This window comes from Scomber scombrus, chromosome 11 (genome assembly GCF_963691925.1).
Source record: "Scomber scombrus chromosome 11, fScoSco1.1, whole genome shotgun sequence".
NCBI classification, from domain to species: domain Eukaryota; kingdom Metazoa; phylum Chordata; class Actinopteri; order Scombriformes; family Scombridae; genus Scomber; species Scomber scombrus.
This window is the reverse complement of record NC_084980.1, coordinates 11,373,136-11,394,318: the sequence shown is the minus strand read 5'-3', so window position 1 is coordinate 11,394,318 and position 21,183 is coordinate 11,373,136. Positions and strand designations below refer to the sequence as shown.

The window sequence follows — 21,183 nt, the reverse complement described above, 5'->3', positions numbered from 1 at the left end:
AAGGTTTACCTGGTGACTCTCACATGATCTCTCCTGGTTTTCCCCAAAACCATGGCACAGAGACAATAAAGCAGACAAGACACAACAAAATACACTCTGCTTCTTGTCTGCTCCTCTGGGTGTAGGCTTGGAGTGTAACAGAAACAAAAACTCTATCTTGCTTTCTATTTCATTTTTAGGGAGTACTGTAATGAATCTGTTGTGTTTTTCAAATGTGTATCTTGGCCATATTTACCTGCAGTGGTTAACATGATTATCAGAGAGAGTCAGTTTACTTCCTCATATATGCTACTGCCTGATTTCTGATCTGTGGAAATGTGTATTCCATTGTAGTTTCAATAAAAAGAAGAAGAGGGAGTCAGTTTACTCAATCACAAAACACACATTTTCTCACTTCCCGCTAATGGACTTCAGCTATTCAGATAGATGTTGTGTTATTTGTCCTGGTTTTGAGATACATCCCCGATTTGAGGTTTCCCCAGAAAACGATTATGATGAATGTTGCTATTCAAACCAAACTGAAAATTATGATTATTATATTGATAAATATGAAAAGTTTCAGACCAGTGATAAAGTGTTTTTTTTTCTTATAAGGAAACTTCAGGAATTATAATTCATATACATTCATATATTTGCAAAGATTACTTTTTAAAATTTTTAATTTTATTTTACAGTAAATACTTTAAAGCCTGTGCAGTTAACATCAGTATGCTTCATCAATGCCTTTGTTGATGCATCACTATTTTTGTCGGTGCATTCATGTGCTTCATTGTCCACATGAACATAAAGGGATACATACAGAGACCTTCTCCTAAAGACACTGCTCCATAGTGCTACTAGAGGTCCAAAACTCCACAAGATACCTTTTTACGTGGTTGAACTGCCCCCTAAAACTGAACAAGGGCAATGGAATTAATGTGTTTTTGCATTGATCTCATCTTAAAACGGTAGTGTGGCACTTTGTAAACCTGAAAACACGTATGACACGTATCATTGAATGCTGCAAATGTGGGATGTCATCGTGTTATAATGTTTCAGTCTAGCCAAATCCAGACAAAACCCAGACAGAAAGACTTCATTTTATATATATTTTATTGTCTTTTAAAATCATTGCATCAGCCTAAAGAAAGAACCGTACAGATGAAAGAGTACCTGTCTGTGGACAAACACAACTCTGAAGCAAGCTGTACACAATAGAGAAAGAAATGTTGCATCTGAATTAAGACAGACCAACAGAGGGACGATAACACAAGAGTAGAGAAGAATAACCATCTTTTCGTGCATAGGGGTTGGGCACACCACAACCAATAGGCCTCTACTGGCTGAAACAACAGTGCTCCCTCTGAGTTCAATTGCACTTTGGTGTAGAGTAGCTTTATCTGACTGCCCCATTCAATTCCATTGATCATTTTTGAAAGAAAGAGAAGACCACATCGTTAACTATGCATTAAGAACCGTGTATCTGTTGCTGCTGAGGCTGCTGATACACTTGGTCACATGTCGGGCAAAGTAACGGACCAACATTCCCCCAAGAAGTAACAGAAAAGAGGCAAGATGTTGCAATCTGATGGCGCGTCTTAAACGCTGCCCGGGCCACTCCCAAGTGAACCACAGCCAATCTTGTCTCCAATGTGCAGCGTCGGATCTTGAATATGAACTACTATACACCAGTGAAAAATACTACAACATTCACATCAAATTATTCAAACAAATGGCCTTTTAGGTCAGAGTCTAAACTGAGAGGGGATGGCGTGGGAGAAACTGCAGATGGCAATTTACATGCAGAAAAAGAGAAATGAAAGTGCAATAGACGATGTTATATTTTACATGGAAATCTTGCACAAGCTGAGACTATAATGGATGGCCTTTGGTCTTAACCAACCAACAGAGCAATTGATTCATCTTTTCATTTGAGTATCACTTGCTGTGTAGTGCAAAATCAAGAATATGATGCCTCTTGACAGTTATTCCTGAATTTCAAACCTTGTTTATGCGGTTGACTTAACCCAAAACTGTACTCAAGAATTTTCACCAAGTGACAAGTTTTTAATGTTATTCACAAGACTCTCTGAATTAAAATGTTCAAATGAGTCGCACTGAAATCTAACAAACTGCAAAAGTTGCAACAGCGTCTCAAGTTAGGATTCAGTCCCCCATATACAAGGCTCAGTGTTAAGTAGTCAGCAGGTAAAGAAAGTCAAAGACTAGTGATGCATTAGTATGGAAAAAATGAATCTGGTTGAACTATCTCGTTGAGTTATTGTTTCGAAATTGAGGGAGCACTGTTCTCACATGTAAAAATAAGAAAAGAGAAACAAATGGAAACAGAAAAAAACAAAAAACAAACCCAGAACAAGCAGTCATAACATTTTCAAGTTTAAAATGACAGAGGAAATAAAGAAACATAGATCAATCTATCACAGCCACTTTGAGGGACAGACAGATTGATTCTCAAACGCGTATTTACTATTTGGTTAATTACATATTGTAAACATTTGTATTTTTTTTTTTCTGTATGGAGGAAAAAAATTCAAGCTAGCTTATTTTTTTCTTTATAGGCTCTGTAAGGTTATCATCAACAGATATAAACAAACAAACAAAAACAACCAACACTTGGACAGACAAATCTATCAGCTTTTTAAAAAAAGCTAAATAAAAATAAAAAAATACTCAGGCACCATAAAAGAACACTTTCTAATGCCATCATTGTTCTGCGTACAAAGATCTGCTTACAGGAGTGATCATGAACCGTTGAATCAGGTTTTTTCTAGTATTGTGTAAATTCTCCATCTTTTTTTCCCCTGCCTGTGCGTTTAAGTCCAGGCCAACAAAAAAAAAAGTGAGTGACCACAAAGATCTACCAAAGATACAGTGGTAAGATGATTCACTTTGTTACAACATCAGTGTCCAGTCTTTGGTGGATCTCTGCGTCATCCTCCAACAAAATTCACTCCGCTCTTTACAAGTGTCTCTTTTGTGGTGCAACTTTAACACTGCCTCTACTCACAAAACCAGAATCTTTCAAATTACAAAAAAACAAGACTCTCACGTTCAAGAAAAAAACTAAATGTTTTTAATATTTAATAAATGCAAAGCAGCCAAGACTGCATTTAACATATAGACTCAGCTCTGTAAATACTAACACATGTACATGAGCTTGCTTCATCCTCTGAATGCACCAGATAATCATGCTTAATAGATTACATTTACGTCAAGTGACTGTGACCACAAAGACCACGATGAAGCTCGCTGCAGCTGATTAGTTAAAAATGCTTTCAATAACTGCTCACCCTGTGGAATACAAAGCAGCCGTGGAGCAAGTCTAAAGGATCGTGTTCACATACATCGAAGCATCTCTCTGATTTGCTTCAAGCGCAATCCAAATCAGAATTACATCATCCAAAAATATAGATATCTAAGTGTATTTTTCAAAATAGTTATTCTCTAGTATGTCTCTCATTCTTCAAACCTTAATAGATACCAAATATACGTGTTCTTTGTAGCCAGTGAAAGATGTGCTTTGTGTGTGAGGCCGTTTCAAGAAATATCATTTACAGTGTACCAAAGCTGATGAAAAAATATTTAATTCCTTGAATGATCATTTGTCGTATAGAAAAATGCTTTTCAAGATGCTCTGACACAAATGCATCTCTAATAGATGAGCAGGATGAAAGCTTTGTTTCAGAGTCACATCTACCAAAAGTGGGACTTAAGTCTCAACTAAACAAACAAAGCGTGATAACGCCTTCATCCTCTGCCCATTTCATGCCTGTCACTGCTCGACTAGGTTCGGTACTACTAAAGTTGCATTGCTCCTAGCTATTAAACATCTGTGATTAACATGGCGTATTTATGGCGGATGAAAGTACACTGCAAAAATGTGCATCTTAACAAGTGATGTAGTAGATTTAAAGTTTCTCGAAGCAACTTAAAAAAGATTAAGAAAATAGCTTGAATGGAAGCAGAACCGAAGTCGCCTGGTTCATGAATATCTTTGAAAGTTGTTTTGGAATAAACAGAAACTCTCACTCTATTGACAAAGTTTCCCAAACATGCATGTTTAAGTGGTATGTCGCGATGCGTTTACTTTCAATGTCATGTGCGGTTCATGTGAGGTTCATTTGCTGCTCAAACATAAAAAAATTATAATTAAAAAAAAGTCAACAGCAATGTCTTTACAGAAACAATGTTAATCCATGGGCGTCATTGTGCACAATTTCTCAAGTGACTATTTCCTCAATACAAAGTAGTTCCAAAGAAAATCTCAAAACCTCAGCAGACAAAACCGGAACTATCTGCATGTTTATATACCACTATTTCTTTCTGTAGTATGGGTGAAATTACCCTTAAAGAAAATGAACTTTATCCCTCTTGTTAAGTTGGACAATTTTGCTGTGTGGACAAAATTGCATAACGAGCCAGCAGCTCTCTTTAAAGTTGGTTTGAAAAGTATTACAGAATTTATACAGTCCATAAAGTCAAACTAACTCTATAATAAAAACATCGCAATCAGTCAAAAGCATCAGAATTACATGACAGCTGTTGACTGCAAAACAACAACAGCATATACTGTACACTGTATACTCAAATATCATAAAGAAAAAGTCAATCACTCCTGATATAATGTATGGAAAGACCTTAAAAACGATCAACTGAACACACTATTGACAACTGAGCTTCACCACTGTCTGTTAGTTATGGTTGTTGGGCGTTAGACACACTAGTCTGAGTGTGTGGAACAGGAAAAAAAGTGCAGTCACAAAAGTGTTGGTCCAACAAACTGGATAATGGATGTGTCAGCAGTGGCGGATGACTCAACCAGTCACTAGTTCACAAGGAACTGACTAATACAAAACACTGAGAAATGCTGCATGCATTAACTTGAGAGCTTATCCAAAGAGCTTCAACAACTGGGCTGGGCCACGGATGTGTAATGGTTCACATTTCTACCTTATCTGTGTTTTATTCAAAAATATACCATCAAAGAAAAAAATCAAAGAAAGATAGCTTGGGTGCACAGTGAGAGAGAGCACCAAGCTACTGTACAGACCCCACCAGAGAAAGAAGGAATATGTAACAACTATAGATGTAACAACAAAGAGGCACGACTAAACTCTGTCAATCTGTATCTAAAAACGTGCTAAGATTTACTCTAACACACACACACACACGCACAGACACATACACACACAGTCACACAACAACTACGCTCATTTGCCAGATACCCTTAAGACTGAGATAAATGGCAAATGTGTGAACCATGGGGCACAACATGTGGTGGTGATGGCACCATCTTGTGGAGCGACGCTCCAATGACAATGAGGAGAGGACGAGCTCATCACAATGTCTAAAAGGCACTTCTAATCTTTCTCGCTCACGTGTCTTTAAAGCCCTCTGATCAGAAGCACTGCTGTCACCTCTAGTTTAATTCTTGGGCTAAGAATTGTGCAAAGTACAGTACAATTGATTAGTCCTCCTGACTGAAATCAAAATCTTGATTTAAAAGTTTCTGAAGTTGGTTCGGTTCTGTTGTTTGAAAATGGTCTGTTTGGAGGAAAACAAAAGTTGCTACCTGAAATTCGTGAATCAACATTTCAAAAGCAAAAACAATATTAACTCATAATTGAAATCCAGAAGAGTGGATAAATCTCTCATTTTGGAACAAAACTTCAATTTCAATCCCTCCTCAACAGAAATTAAACACAAGTCAAAATGCCAAATGTGCGACTTTTTAAAAACAGTGCACTTCAACTTTTACAAAAAACCTTCTAATGCCAATGAGGTTTGACTCCTCTACACTTCTCTTATTCAAAAATACCTTTTTTTTCTTTTTGGCAATCTGAGTCTAGTAAATGCAAGAAATTTGAGAGATTATTTGTATTCATTCATTTTATGAAATCAACTATGAAAATCAGTTTTATGCGACCACAGGAAAACAACTGGATTACCCTGCCTCTACATAAGTGAATTGTGCTTTGAAAGTGAGACAAAGTGGATGGTACAACAAACATGAGAGAAGAAGAGAAATTCATTGCCACAGAACAGAACAAAGGGCGGGAACTGATCTGAGAACTGTCTGTAAATGTAAAACCTACTCTTATCCACATACTACTGTGTTGTGCATAGTACTACCACACATCATACTGTATATGCACTACAAAAAGCACAATTATCAACCACTGGTGCCAGGTAAAAAAATAAAATAAAATAAAGAAAAACAACCCAAAACGAAGGACTCCATGCACACTGTACTAAATAATCTCTCTGACCGCGGAGGCCACGCTAAATGGCAAGAGGACTGGTTCTTTTTTCTCTTTCTTGCTACATGAAAAGACATCCTTCATTTGGCTCACATTAGCTGGATACTGTGCATCCTTAAACAGAATCTAAGAGCATAGCGAAATTCTGAAAACATATAGAAACACAAGGTCACGTACAGTGACTGCATGTGTGTCTGAAATATACTGTACACAAGTTATATTACTGCTTCTCTCTTTTTTTGTACATCAATGTTCTACAGCTCTGTGAGTCAAGCTTTGTGACGAAATGAACAGTCAAGCGCAAGGGGGGAAGTACCGTCAGTAAATCTGCATTAAAAAAAAGAAACCATAAACATCTGCAAGGACATTGTACCGCTAAAACAGTCTAACTAGAGACGAAGCAAATACAGTACTGAAGATACAATAATCACATAGACTGATGCTCTGCAAGTGTCTTCACATATAGGAACAAGACACATGAGAGGAGCACTAACAGTTATGCCTTAAGTCGATGGCTACAGGTGCTACAGTATTAAAGATGATGAAAAAAAGGAAGAAGTTCGAAACAAAGATGAACATTTTGATGCAGGCGTCTTTCCACAATTTCAGTCAGAATGAAACCTGGATCATGAAGAACTGCATTTATCAACGTACCTCTGCATCTAGTGTATTGTGATTAAAAAGTATTTCTGTATTCACAATATACCAAATATGTACCATGCATTTCTACTCTGTATTAATAAGGTTGTACCTCGTCATTTCAAAAGGAGGCCCACTGAGAGACAGCAACAAGCTGAAGCAGTCGGAAATAAAGAACATTTCATAAAAATATACTGTACCTATATGTATGTTTTTTGTTTTTTTTAAAGCTGTAGCTTTGTCTGTTTCGACAGCCGCTCATTGCCTCCCCCCTACTCATCTTCCTTTCAACCTCGACGTACCCCCTTTTCTTCTTGTGACACAGGCCTGTGGTCATTCAAAGCTATGACTATGGCACTTGCGCAAGCTTTAAATTGAAACGATCTGTTTAAAACCCCCTTAAAAAAAAAAAATCCACCCCCAGAAATCTCCCCCTACCCCCCGCCTCCAGTGACTACACCCCCTGGTCCACAGTTTCTCAGCCGCCGTTAGGTGTGAAGCGAGCAGCCCGGTTTAGCCAAGCCAGTCCTTTCAGTGGATGACAGCTCAGACCCTTGTCTACGGAGAGTTTGCAGGCAGTCTAGGGATGACAGATCGGGCCTTTGTCTGTGGACAGTGATCACATGTTCAAGGCAAAAAAACAAACTATCAAAAAAACAAAAGTGCCTCCTGAAAATTTTCCCCAACATCTGATCTCTCCTCTTCTTCAGGATTTCTCTCCATCTTGATATTTTTTTGTGTGCTTATGTTGTCTTCCTTTTAACACATTTAGTCCATTTTTTCTTTTCTCGTCTGTATCAAAGGTATTTTCTTGTAAATTTCTCATACTCCCCCCTCCCCACATCCCCCATAACTGACACTGTACAGTCATGGCTGGCTAATGCGACACTCTCCCCAAGTTACTCACTGCGTCAGCCAGGCTAACTGTACAGTGTTTAGTTATGGGTAGTAATAGTGTGCTTATTTTGTAGCCATGCTGTTAGCAAGGAGTGCTCTTTGCTGGACTGGGGTCAGTCAGGGAAATTAGCACCAGCCTCCAGCCGTGCCATCGTGGCTGTAGTTGTTGATTTTACCCGCCACTTAAACACATGAACAACCATTGTTCAGAGTTTTAGTTTTAGTTGTTTTGTTTTTTTCCAATGCGTATGAGTGAAAAGTTTGTTTCCCCACCCTGGTTGGCGTCCTACACTGCTGGTGAATAAATTCATCTGGGGTGCTGGTTCTGATTCTGAGAGCGGGCCAGGACCGGGTAGGCAAGGTTTACATTCAGCTGGTCGTTGTGTTGGACCAAGGAGACGTTTTTGTAGTGAAGCACGAGGTCTTTGAGGGACGAATACAGATTGTACGGCTCAGCGAATCCATAACCTGTGACTGTCTTGTAGATGACGCAGTGCTTGGTGTCACCCTCCACACTAGAAAGATAAAGATCATGTTTGAAGATGCTACATATCATCCAGAGTAATGCCAATATATACATTACTTATTGTCTATATCTACTGAAATGACTGATTACTATAATAATAATAATAATAATGATAACAATAATAATTTTTTCACTGTGTCAAAGACTTTTTCAGTAGATTTTTACCAAACAAGCACAAACCAAACTTACACTACAGAGCAGGCGTACGAGCCCTTCTGTGATTGGCTCTCTCGGATGAGGAAGGTTCCATCACATTTGCCTCTCAGCATTTCCTCGGCCTGGGTGCGTTTGATGTCACCCACGTACCAGGTACACTCATCATGGTGGGGTGAGCCCTCATCCTCCTCCAACGAGTAGGAGCTGGAGACACAGAAATAAAGTCATTCTGAGTGAAGTTGAGTTTACCACTGTCTGAATTACAGTTGGATATACTAGAGCAAAGTGCAAGTTGCTGAGCTATCAGTTTGTCTCACACACTTACTCATCAGCGTCGTTCTTTATGCCCAGCCATTCATTGATCTTCTTCTGCCTCGTCCCCTTCTGTGTCAGCCATCTGCAAAACAACAACAACAAGGATTTAAAGCAGACAGTTTATTACTTAGATAAGTGAGTGTATATAAGTGAATCTGAGTGAGTGTTGGTGTGTGCATGTACAGCACGTATTCTCTAAAAGTTTGACTAGAATATCATTGTGTATTAACCAATGCCCCTTACATCAAGTATTGGTCTCTGATCTTGCGGAGCTGCATGAGATCCGGCTTGAGGCTGTTCATCTTCTTGTCGATCTCTCTGTTATCAGACACCTGGTCTCTCAGGTCCTGCTCCAGCTTACGCTTGCTGTCGTGGATCTCCTTCACGCGAGACTTCAAACGCTCTGAGTTGCTCTGGATCCTGATAAAACAAAATGACAAAAAGTAGTCCAAATTAGTAAAGAAAATCGGACCTATTGTTCTTCCAGTGTATTAGCTTAGTTCAATTTCATGGTCCAGTACAATTAATCTTAATCATCTGCTCCATCTGCCTGCTTTAACTAGTTATTCTAAGAATCCCATGAATGCAAACGAATACATACTTTTGAATCTCCTTTTCGTTGCCCTCGCGTTGGAACCGCTCCAAAGACTCTCTGCTGTAGCGCTCCTGAGTCTCACACTGTTCCTCAAAGATCTTGATGGTCTCATTGAAGGCCTCTATGGCTGTGCGCTTCATCTGCAGCTCCTGTGGAAAAGAAACAGAGAGACAGATTGTGACTGTCCATTTGGTGTTATGTTTTACATTGCTCAACTTCATAATTTGATCTGTTCTTTTCCCAATATTTTTTAATTCTTGTATAACTCTGTGTGTTGAACTCATACCTGTGAGGTGCGTGTGTATTCCTCGTACAGAGAGTCGTACTCGCGGCTCTTCTCCTGGTACTGCTCGTGATAGACCTTCAACTGCTCTCCAACTTCCTCTATGCTGTTCTCCTTCACCAACTGAGCCGTGCAAAAAAGCAGATGAAAGCAATACCACCACTTTGATGAGTGAATCGATGAAAACTCACATCAAACAGACCATACTTAATGCTGTTCATAAAAATATTATGGACAAACTTTGCTAAAGATTTATATGATGGCTAGTGGGCGATTTCAAAGGAGGCTTGCAGACATATTTTACTTTGAACTTGAATTAGATGATATGAATTGACATAATTCTTAAGGCAAACACTAAAGAAATGCAATCCAAGTAAAGGGCCTCTTGAAAAGACAGAGCAAGGACAAAACTGCTTTCTCCAGTTACTCTGTATTACATCTTAACCTGATGTAGTTTTCAATAAAAAGTGTGGTGACAATTATAGGTAATCAGATCAATAAAATCCTACTCAGGCACAGCATATAAATCCAAAAAGCCTAGTATAATCAACTTTAAAAATGTCTTCAGTACAGTAAATACAATCAGCAAACTGCTATGTAATCAGCACCAACCTGTTGGTATTTGGAGATGGGATACAGAAGCTTGGTGTCCAGCTTGGCGTTGTACTGGGCCAAGGACTCGTGTCGGTAGTGATTAATGAGCTCGACTACAGACAGGAAGGTAAGAGGCTCTGAGAAGCCATACCGCCCGTCTCTGTGGTAAATCTTTATCAGCTTGTTGTTCCCTCCTTTCCTGCAGGGGAAGACGAGAGCCAAATAAGAATGAAATAAAATAAGAGCAAGTATGCACATTGTCTGTTTACTTTTAGAAATCAGCTAGTTTGTTTTCATTACTGCCACTACATTTTTATTCCTAGAACGTATTTCATTAAATGTGGTTCAAACTGTTTTGGGAGACACTCTGTCAATACTGCAGTTGTTCCTGAGAAACTTTCAACCAGAAGTGCTGCTTTACCTGAGAGTGAGAGTGTACTCGCCCTCCAGTTTACTTGAGGCGTCTCGGACCAGGAAGGTGCCATCTGGAGTGTCACGCAGCTTTTCATTCACCTCCTCTCTGCAAATACAAACACACATACACTTAGCTTAGCTGGTAACTAATGATGTGCTTCTGATAATTTACTTAACCAATACTTTAAATACATCAAACACAATATTCACAGTGATCAAATTCCCATTGAAGAGCAACAGTCTGTGTTCATAATTTACCTAGAGATTTCTCCCCAATACCACTCAGCATCATTCAGCAAGCTGCATGTGTCTGTCATGGCTGATGGAGGCATTTTCGACTTTGCTGGCTTTGCTGGAAGAACTGGAAATGGACACAAACACACACATACATCACCATTAAAACCAATGTATACTAATGGAAATGGATAGTTACATTAAATTGAAGATCCTCTCCTAATCCTCCAAATTGAGAAGCAATGAACAGCTGAAGTGTAAGAACGATTGTAAACAACTTAACTGGAAACTGCTAACCTACACGTGTGGAGTTGTCTGTGAGGTAAAGTAGGATTAAAAATGCCTAGTGGGCTATTAGAGCCAGAATAATCAATGTTTTAATGCACATAAATGTGGCTTTACTGCATAAAACAAGTGATCTACTATAGTGTAAAAACAAGAAATAAGATACCTGGAGGAGCGAGCTCTTGTTCTGTGGTTCTCTCTATCAGAAGTCTCTCCACCACAAGGGCAGATAACTCCTCATCCAACCTGTCAGGCAATTCATTGAACATTTAAAAACAGTTTACACTCACATTTTGACAAATTAAATACATACAAATTCTAGATTAGCTCATATATGACAGTAGTCCAATTCCTCTGAGGGTGTAAGATATAACTACACTATAAAGTCATACTTATAAGGTTCTGAATAATAACCCAAACTGGTCATTCAACCATTCATGTGATACTGCAGATCATCTTAAATGTTGTACAGTTTTACATAATTACTTCATACACTGTGTTTAATTAATTTCTGTATGAAATATCAATCAGCCAAAAACTTACCAAGGGGTGGAGGGGTCTGTCTTTATCAGCAGCGGTCCGAAGATCTGTCCCAGTGTGTGTGTGTCCAGGCCGTTGCTGGCCTGTGCCTGGGTAACCTTCGTTAGGTGTGTGAGGAGGTACTGCAGGGTGAGACGGTGATGGAGAGGGACGGTGGTGGAGCTCTCGAGGACCAGGCTTACCTCTCTGTCATGGCTACCAGCTACTGCACCATCTGCAGCAGGGATACAAATAAGAATGAAGAGAATCTATATGTAAAACTACAAGTGTGGCATCCCTTTTAATAATGCAATTGGCAAAAAAGAGGTTTTACTTAAGCTGACGACAACTACGGTCGTTACTGTAAGTGCAATAAAAAATTTCTAAGTAAAAAGCCAATAAGCGCCTCCATTAAGCTAATAGTGAAGTGTTACGAACAAGCTAAACTGAAAGCTGTCTGTATATGTTTAGCTTAGTTTGCAGCAGAGGGAGGACAGAGGACAGGAGAGGTGACTGATGTCTGTGTTCAATTGTTCTACACTTCACTCAGGAATATTATTTACTTTACTGACATTTTAGATTTGTGAGATAATATTGGGTTTATATAGTGACTTTGCTGGCGTAAACATAATTGTTGCTACTCTGAAAACAATATTTAGTAATATTTGAAATATAAATCAACTCTAATCCTGTACTGAGTTAGGATTATTTCAGGATGTAGTGCATACTTCATCAGTGACCATATTTGTTTCACTTTTCTTCTTGCTAATGTCTGAGAGTATTGTGAAAACTACAAGCTGTGTTTTTAAAAAAATAAATATTGTAATGATAATGGTCCAAAATTATGTAAAACTGCAACATTTTTAGTCAAATAACATCAAATTCAGACTGTGTTGAGGCATTTCATAGACATTTATTACAATAACACTTATCTGGACCTCCGGAGCCCTTCTGCTGTCAAATGATCCCGCAAATTATCACACACATGACTCTGTGCACATGGATAAACCTATGTGGAACAATTCTAAAGGTAGTTATTCCACTGCTGATGTGTGCAAATACGAGTCATGGTGTTGCGTACTCTGCACAAAAGCACTGCAGCTGAAAAGGAAAAACACTGTGTCTTTGATCCTTAAGCCTTAAGTTGGTATTTTTTCATACTGTTGGTTTGTATTTGAAATTAAATCATGTCCTTGTGCAAGGCAGAATCAGTGGAAGCATTTTTAACATGCCTCAGTGAGATCATCCTCTCCCGACACTTGACTCTATTCTCTCAACGCTGACATGCAGCTGACCTCGATCAGCAGCAGATAAGGTTCAGTTTAGGCCTCGTGCAATTCTTTTACTTAAATTACAGTTATTGAAGCAATGAAAGGTGCCATTCTGCTCACTAAAACAACATCATCAGCAGCACACAGCCCATTTCTGGGCTCGTGCTATTCAATTACACCGCACAAAATCCCCTTCTGGATGAGATTATTTCACAAATATATTTGTTCCAAGAATTTTCTAGCATTAAGTATTTTAAAATATTTTGTTGATACTAGATATTGCTATAAAACAGTCAGACATTTAGCAAAATAAAACCTTAGTTTGGCTTTGCCTGTTTTAGCCCATTAACTTCAGATTGTGTGTGCTTCACATTTCTGCAGACTATTTTCCAAAGCATACCAGCTTTTTAGATAGCGTAAATGCAGTTTTTCCTACATTCCAGCCAGCAGCTGGTTTCAGTAATAGAAATGTAATCAACTCACAAAAACTAGAAAGTTGCGTGAGATAGGCAATCTATCACAGTAAACATGTAGTCTATCTTACTTTTTGCAAAAGTTACATTGTGGTCACTTGGTGTGTCCAAATACTCATGGGAAACTTTAACATCTATCATCTGACACTTAACTGTTAGACACTTCCTTGAGTCACTTCACACCTGTGAGAACAACTATACTTATGACAATCAATCAATCAATCAGGAAGAAAGGTGACAAAATGGTTACTGTGATATACAAACTGCCTATTCATGTTTTTAAAAAGGTAGGAATTTAATGTAAAAATGATATAATTTGGTAAATGGTCAGCAATAATATGCAGAATCTGCTGTTTGAATCAGCAAAAACGTGTCAAGTTTCAAGCATTTCCTACCTGCTGACTGCTGTAGGACCTGCTGCTGCAGTGTGATAGCAGTTTGTAGGTGAGGGTAGATAGAGGCAGGGATGACAGGTGACGGGAGGTCCCTCAGGTAGTGCAAGACACCCTCTGACAGGAAACCCACATCTTTCTGACTGACGTCACTCTCTGGACCACAGAACAAACATTCACGACAGTTAGGGGCAACATATGAAAAGAAGAAAATCCACCAGCCACAGAGCAATCTGAATCTGGGTGCTCTATTCTGTTGACTACACTGGGTTGAATAATTCTGGTTAAAGACGCTGTGAAGGTCATGTCTGGGTTAAGCCTGGGGCGGGGGCAGTGAACAGGTTACAGTCTCTCACACATGCCACTTCTGAGTAGCCAATAGTAGAGGACTACTGTCATTGATGTAGATGTAAGGTACCTGCTGTAACATTCAAAACATGAAGAGCACTGACGAAAAACAGCACACATGCTCAGAAAACTACTGAAATCCATCAGTGAAACTTTGAATGAAATCCAATTTAGTATGTGATAGGAACACTCACCAGAACTCAGGGTGTAGACTGAGCTGTCTGAAACTGAAGAACCAGATGTCCTGTACAATGTTTTGGAGTCCAGACCTGAGGAAGTCAGAGAACGCTGTTAGGTGAGGGTTCACAGAGATCAGCAGAGAAGAAAACTAGTCAAGAACAAAAAACAAAACACTGTCAGATAGTGCAAATAGTAAAGGAAAGGGTAAGAAGAGGGCTACATAACCTACTGTGATATAACACACATGGTATGAAGAGAAAGGAGAGAAAATAGAGCATCATAAAAAATATTGGACATTCAACACAGACAAACAAACAGCAGACATGATTTTTACTACTGGCTGGACAATCACAGTTTGTAAGCAACACCCAGTACATGACACAACACTTGGACAGATCATTTTTGTTTTGGAAATACACAATTCAAACTTAATATTTCAGCTGTGTGTTGATTTGATTTCAGCCTCACATCCAACAACTGAAAGAATGTGATCAATCAATCGGAGGAGAGCTGCTCCAAATGTTTTCTAACAAGTGTTATTTATGAGAGCGTAGCCAACACATGTTCCCGTGCTAAGTCTTTCTCTCTCTCTTTATTTTGTTTGTTCTTTTCTTGGTGGAAAATATCTGAAACAGCGCTGAGAAAGGTTCACCATGGTAAACACACAACACTGAAGATGAAGCAGATTGTTTTGGTGGTATGACCAAATTGTCCTGCCAATTTAATGTAAGAGAAACTCCAGGAAAACAAATCTTAAGTTTATTTTTTTCCTGTTGTGGTCAAGAAGAAGCTTTATGATATACTTAACCAAGATTTTCCATGAGTGAAACATTTCACACATCCTGTGATCATGTCTGTGCAGAAAACTTTTTAACTGGATGAATACATCACTCGTTTCCCATGCTTAAAAAAATAACATAAGGGAGCACTGGGTCTAGACAGCTTACATCAAGGAGGCAATTTCTTGAGACAAGCCAGTCTCTCAGGTCGTTGTGAAAACCACACCATGCAGTCAGAGTGTGTGCGCATCCAATACCAGGAAGTATTTCAACACCACTGCTACATTATATTATTTACATTGAGGGACAGACCTCCTGCCGCCCCTCTAGTAGATATCAATATTTTTTCCAATGAATAAAGGGAAGATATTTTTTGCTCTAAAATGGTTGTATAGGATAAAATGCAAGATGCATGTAAGTGTTATATGTGTACTGTATGTGCATTAAAGGTGAAACAATTAGTTGACTAATGTCAACTAAGTAATGAATACTGAACTGAATCAGCAACAATTTTGGAAGTCTGTAAATGAACAAAAAAATGAGCTGCAGCTTCTCACATGTGAAGATTTGCTGCTTTTTTCTGTTTTATATCATTGTAAACTCAATATACTTCTGCTTTGAATTGTTAGTCGGACAATTTTCACTATTTTCTGACATCTTATTGACTTCAGATGAATAAAAAAACACCCCTAATAGTGTCTACAATCAGTGTAGTTGTCTGTGCAAATGCATGTGTCCATATGTGTGTATATGTGTGTGAGAGAGAGAGAAAAAGAAAAGAAAAGAGAAAATACTGTGAAAGGACTCTCACTGAGTGCTATTTGTGAATAATGTGGTGTGAATCAAAGCCACTACGCAGGACTGTCAAGACTTGAGCCACATTAAACTTCAATGTAGAATATCTTTCTAACTAATCAACTGTGGAGATGCCGTGGGTCTGCATGTGCACCCTTCTACGTGTGCGACGGCCTGACTGGATCCACATGTCTATACGTCTAACTCAGGGGCAAACGCTGGCATGAGAGCAGGAGGCAGATGGCGGGAGGGAGACACTCGCACACAGACGGAGAGATGGGGAGGCGCACAGAGAGTCAGACGACAGACGGGTAAGTTGGCTGGCTGACACGGATATACCTCTCTTCTCTATGGCTTGGATCAGGCTGACGAGGGATGGGGGAGCCGTCTCTGGCGGTGTGAACTGCTCACTCAGGTCTGGCACAGAAACAGCTGAAACAACAACACAAATCACTGTTACACTTCTGGCATAAAGCCTCCAGAAGGCCCAGGGGGGTGCTGCAGCACTGACAAGGGCACAGTTAACTAGGAGCAGTTGGAGACATAGAGCGTGTATAATGTTGTGAGAATACATAAAATCTGCAAAGAACACTATAAAACATGATAAGGTTTGCAGGAGACACAGCTGTTTCACAAAAAAGCACTGGATTAGTTGGTCTTTCACATTTATTCACACTTTATTCTAATTTTTTTTAAAACCTAGCTAAAAATACTATAACAAAGTTTGTTACACATATGGTAATCTAGCTGGTGAGGTTTATGATAATACCAGAACAATTTAGTAAATGAACAAAAGAACGAAAAAGAGCGAGAAAAACAAAGAAAAACTGCTGATGGCGAGCAAAAACTTTATCTACTTTACAACTCCCCATAGACTAAATCAAACATCTTTTCAGTCAGAGAGAAAGAGAAAAGGAGAAAGCAAGAGGGAAAAAAGAGGGATCCCATTTCCCTCCCTCCCCTCCCTCTCTTTTTTTCCCCTTTTCTTTTCTCCCCTCTTGCTTTCTCTCCTCCCCTCCACTCCGTCCTGCTCGGTGTTTCGCCTTAGCTCTTTGCGTGAGTGGAGCACAATAAAGGATTTAATCAAAACTCCTGAACAAGCAAAAGCCCTGTGGCTGTATGCCAGACCCTGCCCGGCCTGGGCCAGGACAGGCAGGCAGCACCTCCTTTTCGGCCCCAGAGCAGGGCTGTGTGCTGGGGTTGGGGAGAAGGGGGAGGGGTGGAGAGGTAGGGGTGGTGGTGGTGGTGGTGGGGGGGGGGGGGGGGGGGGGGGGGGGGGGGGTAACGCTGGGAGCAGGGAGGGCCTGGCCTGGCCGGGGCTTGGCAGTAGGCTCCTGTTCCTGGCACGGCTCGGCTAAACCGCTGCTGATTATTAATTTGGGGAGTTCAGACAAGAAACGCCGCGTCAGCACATTCCGTTCCCCTCGCTCTCTCTATCTGGTTCTTGTTCTCTCTTTCTCTGGATGTCTCTCAACCTCCCTCCCTCTCTCTTTCTGTCCTTTGCTCTCTTACATTCTTTTCTCTTGCTTCTCTCTTCTGGACTTTCTCTCTTACTCTTTTTTTCCCCTTGTTCGACCTTTTGCTCTCTCTTACTGAAGTTTTTATTCAATTGCTCGCTCTCTTTCTTTTCTTTCTTTTCCCTTATCTCTCTCTTTCTCTATCTTCATGCCTGCCAGTAGCGTGCACACAGACAGACCTCTGCCTCTTCTTTATCCCTGTTGGCCATTTTGGCTGGCAGGCCCCTCCCCCCCCTCTCTCATCACACTATCACTTGTTTAGATGTGCACTACTTGTGTAGCTTTTACATACATGTTTGCACAAAATTACAAACCCATCAAATTCTCCAAACTAAAAAAAAAGTCATTTGTCATCGCCTTGCAGATGGACTCAGACCATTACAAAAGAGACTAGCAGGACTGTTTTCTGATCTGTCACTACTACAGTTAAGCTTTGGTTAGGTTAAGGCAGGATCTTAAGGAAAGATCATGATCATGGTTAAAACAAACCAACATTTACCGTTGCTAAGAAACAGGATGCCAAACAGCGGTCTCCTGTGTAAAAGTCAAACAGTTTGTGGACCCAGCCATCCACCCTGACCTCCTCCCAAACCTGACATTTATACCAAAAACTGCACTGTGTTAAAACAAAGAGGGCTAGTATGAGTAACAGCTCCATGAATTTGAAGGCTTATCAGATGCCACAACACTTCATAGTAGTTTATAATACTTGGACACATCATTTTCACCTCTGGAAATATCAGGGCAACAATTATTGTATCCTCTGCCTCAACAATCAAAAGCTAAACAGTAGAATTATGCTTAATGTTACAAAATTATCAACCACGAATGTGCACTTGCATATAACTAATTAACCAATATGTTGCGTTGTCAGATGTGTTCAACTTTTTTGCATTGTTTTAGTGAAGTCTCTCATATAGCCAAGCAAGGAGGCTGCGTATTTTCATAAAATGCTAACGACAGTCTTAACAGGGCCTAAGATTCACGTGGCCTCTGCAGGTCCTCGTCACATGCACATAAACAAAGTTTCAGACTATCGATCAGTGCTGTAATTTTTCTTAAGAGAAGTGTCTCCACAAACCACGACTGTTTGTTTTTTTATGTATCAGGAAACATTTCAACAGTTTGGGCCGATCTTCAATCTTCATGGTGGTTATTTCTCTGCCTTCACTGAATGAAAAGAGCTGTCAGAATAAATAAACACTGCTTAAGTGTAACTGGAGTGTAATGAAATACAGATGTGGAATAATGCAAATGCTATAGCTTTGGGAAGCAGAATGTATTAATTATTATTACAGGCAGGCTGTAGGCAATTAAACAGGGGAATCAAATGAAACAGGGAAATAAGTACAAATAAAGGCAATAAAACACAAAATGAATGTATTCCAATAGTTTGTTAGGAGAGTGGGAAGCAGAAATGACTTATGATATTTTCCCCAGGAGGAAGGAACTTTTTCACTCCCACATGCAAACAAACATAAACACTTTATTTCACTGTATATTTCTCTACACTCAAAAAGAAATGATTTCTTCCACAAGAGGTTTTTTTTTTCTTCTTTTCCCGCAAAAGCTACTGCAGCCCTGGAGTCTTGTCAGGGTTTTGGAAAAGTATGGAAAAAGAGAGAAAGGCCGAAGTAGAGAGAGCTAAAGTAACAGCAACTCATTAGTCAATTATAACCACTTCCTTTGGCAGACTGCTCACTGGGAGACAGGCATATGACTTGACATGCCCTGATGTGGGAGAAATACAGAAAGGAGGGAAATGAGGGAGAGAAAGATAAAGAGGAAAAAAAGCGCGACAGAGAGGGACGTTTTGCACTAGAACAAGTGAGTTCTGGTGTATTTGAGGCCTTTTTACGTCTACTTTGTGCATTTATTGTAAGAGGTTTTGGTCCAGACAGTGTTTTGAGCTTCTTTTCAGAGAGGCTTTGATAAAGTCATATTCACATTGAGCCATTTGACACTGTCTACAGTGGTGAGAAGACCTATAGTCATGTGTCATGTCTGCAATCTACACACAAAGCTGAAAATGTGAAGGTCAGATGAATGCTGCAGATCCTGTCTTTGTAGACTGGATGAGGCGAATCTATGTGGAGCAAAATATTTGCGCTGTATCTTCTGCATCAGTATGCTTATGTAATACGTAACTGGCTCTGCTGCATTCTCCCTCTCGGAGCTCGGTGTTAGAACTGAAACTTCTCCAAGTGCAGAGATACCACACAGATTCATTCACAGGATTTCACTGGTCGAGTTAAACCTCTGGAATTTCCCCCCTGCAACTCTTACACTCAAAATGGTGATTTTTTTTGTGTGAATGTGTCATCAAACAGTACTAAATCGGAGTATGCAGTTCAACTACCACAACCAATACTACTGTATCATTACTGCATCATTTGTTGTGTCGTAAAATAAAATACGGAATTCACTCTTTTATTTGACAAAACACTGTGACTTCCAATTCAGGCTTCTCATGACAAAAAATGTCACCATTTACATAAATAATAATTTCACTACGGCTGGGTATCGTTTAATTAAATGACGATACCAGTACCAATACCAGTAACCTTAAAAGTGATACAGTTGCCAATAGAGTACTTCATTCTAGAGCCCGACCGATACTGGATTTTTGGGGCCGATGCCGATACCGATATAAGGACATAAAAAACTTCCGATATCAATATATCAGCCAATAATGTTATATATACAGACTATATACATAAACACAAGATGTATAAGGGAGGCATGGTATTTTAAAGTTTTATTTTTATGAAATCCGTGCATACAAACAGTAAACTTCACTGGGCATTTAAACTTGAATTAGGAAAAAAGAAATAAAATTGTGCCTATTTATCTTTTTCTTTTTTTAAATCGACACATATCAAACAGCATAAACACTGCTACCAATATATCTGTGATAGGCCAATATCACAAGATAGTTGACCGATATTTAGACTCTACTTTGTTCGAAACTCATCATGTGAATAGAAGCATTCAGTTGCATAAATTGCCACCACTCTTCCCCATCCGAATGATTTTTACACCAATACATCTTGAAAGTGTTCAAATGATGAAATATATATTAAATAACTGAACAATTAAGTATTAGGCATTGCAGGCTGTATGCATTGTGGGTTCTTCACATTAAATCGAAGAAGGCTTGCGATGATTGGCTGCGAGTAAAACCATACAAATAGTCATTTCAAATGCAGGCATCATTTGACTGGAGAAGTTCGGATATAGTACTGGGTTATTTCAGTCGATTTCGAGTACTGATTCCAGGCCTAAATCCTACTCTCCCAAAGTGATCATGATCAAGGATGCTCTTGAAGAATGAAAACAATGAATATGTTAAAGTACATTTAACACTAGTGCTGTGCGATATAGACAAAATGTTATATCCCGATATAGGTCATTTTATATCCCAATAAGGATATATATCCCGATATAGTATTTTTTCTTAAAATGATATACATATATATATATATATATATATTTCATTTAGGCGGACAAGGCTACCAAGTACTGCACAGCTAATTAATCTAACACCCCCCCTTTCCCGAGTCGATTTGTAGTCGAAATTACAGGACTTCAGTCGACCAAGATTTTCTTTGGTTGATTACAGCCCTAGAGTCAAGATTATTTTGTCATACGATTGTTTACAAGGTCAACAGTGAGTTACTTTCATGCTCAGCTAATACACAATTTTACATC

The 21,183-nt window shown here is 39.3% G+C and overlaps 1 protein-coding gene across 2 annotated transcripts in view; it reads right to left on the bottom strand.

Moving 5' to 3' along the window:
- Positions 1 to 7,360: 7,360 nt before the first annotated feature.
- Positions 7,361 to 21,183, bottom strand: part of pik3r2 (phosphoinositide-3-kinase, regulatory subunit 2 (beta)) — a 31,743-nt gene continuing 17,920 nt past the window's right edge. For both annotated transcript variants that reach the window (XM_062429747.1, XM_062429748.1), the window contains exons 3-16: positions 16,295 to 16,387; positions 14,396 to 14,470; positions 13,857 to 14,009; positions 11,742 to 11,952; positions 11,365 to 11,444; positions 10,938 to 11,040; positions 10,687 to 10,785; positions 10,284 to 10,464; positions 9,675 to 9,794; positions 9,395 to 9,537; positions 9,037 to 9,213; positions 8,804 to 8,875; positions 8,512 to 8,682; positions 7,361 to 8,311 (exon numbers count right to left, since the gene is read on the bottom strand). In XM_062429747.1, coding sequence (XP_062285731.1) covers positions 8,104 to 8,311; positions 8,512 to 8,682; positions 8,804 to 8,875; positions 9,037 to 9,213; positions 9,395 to 9,537; positions 9,675 to 9,794; positions 10,284 to 10,464; positions 10,687 to 10,785; positions 10,938 to 11,040; positions 11,365 to 11,444; positions 11,742 to 11,952; positions 13,857 to 14,009; positions 14,396 to 14,470; positions 16,295 to 16,387 — 1,886 coding nt within the window. In that variant the 3' untranslated portion in view covers positions 7,361 to 8,103. The remainder of the gene's footprint in view (positions 8,312 to 8,511; positions 8,683 to 8,803; positions 8,876 to 9,036; positions 9,214 to 9,394; positions 9,538 to 9,674; positions 9,795 to 10,283; positions 10,465 to 10,686; positions 10,786 to 10,937; positions 11,041 to 11,364; positions 11,445 to 11,741; positions 11,953 to 13,856; positions 14,010 to 14,395; positions 14,471 to 16,294; positions 16,388 to 21,183) is intronic.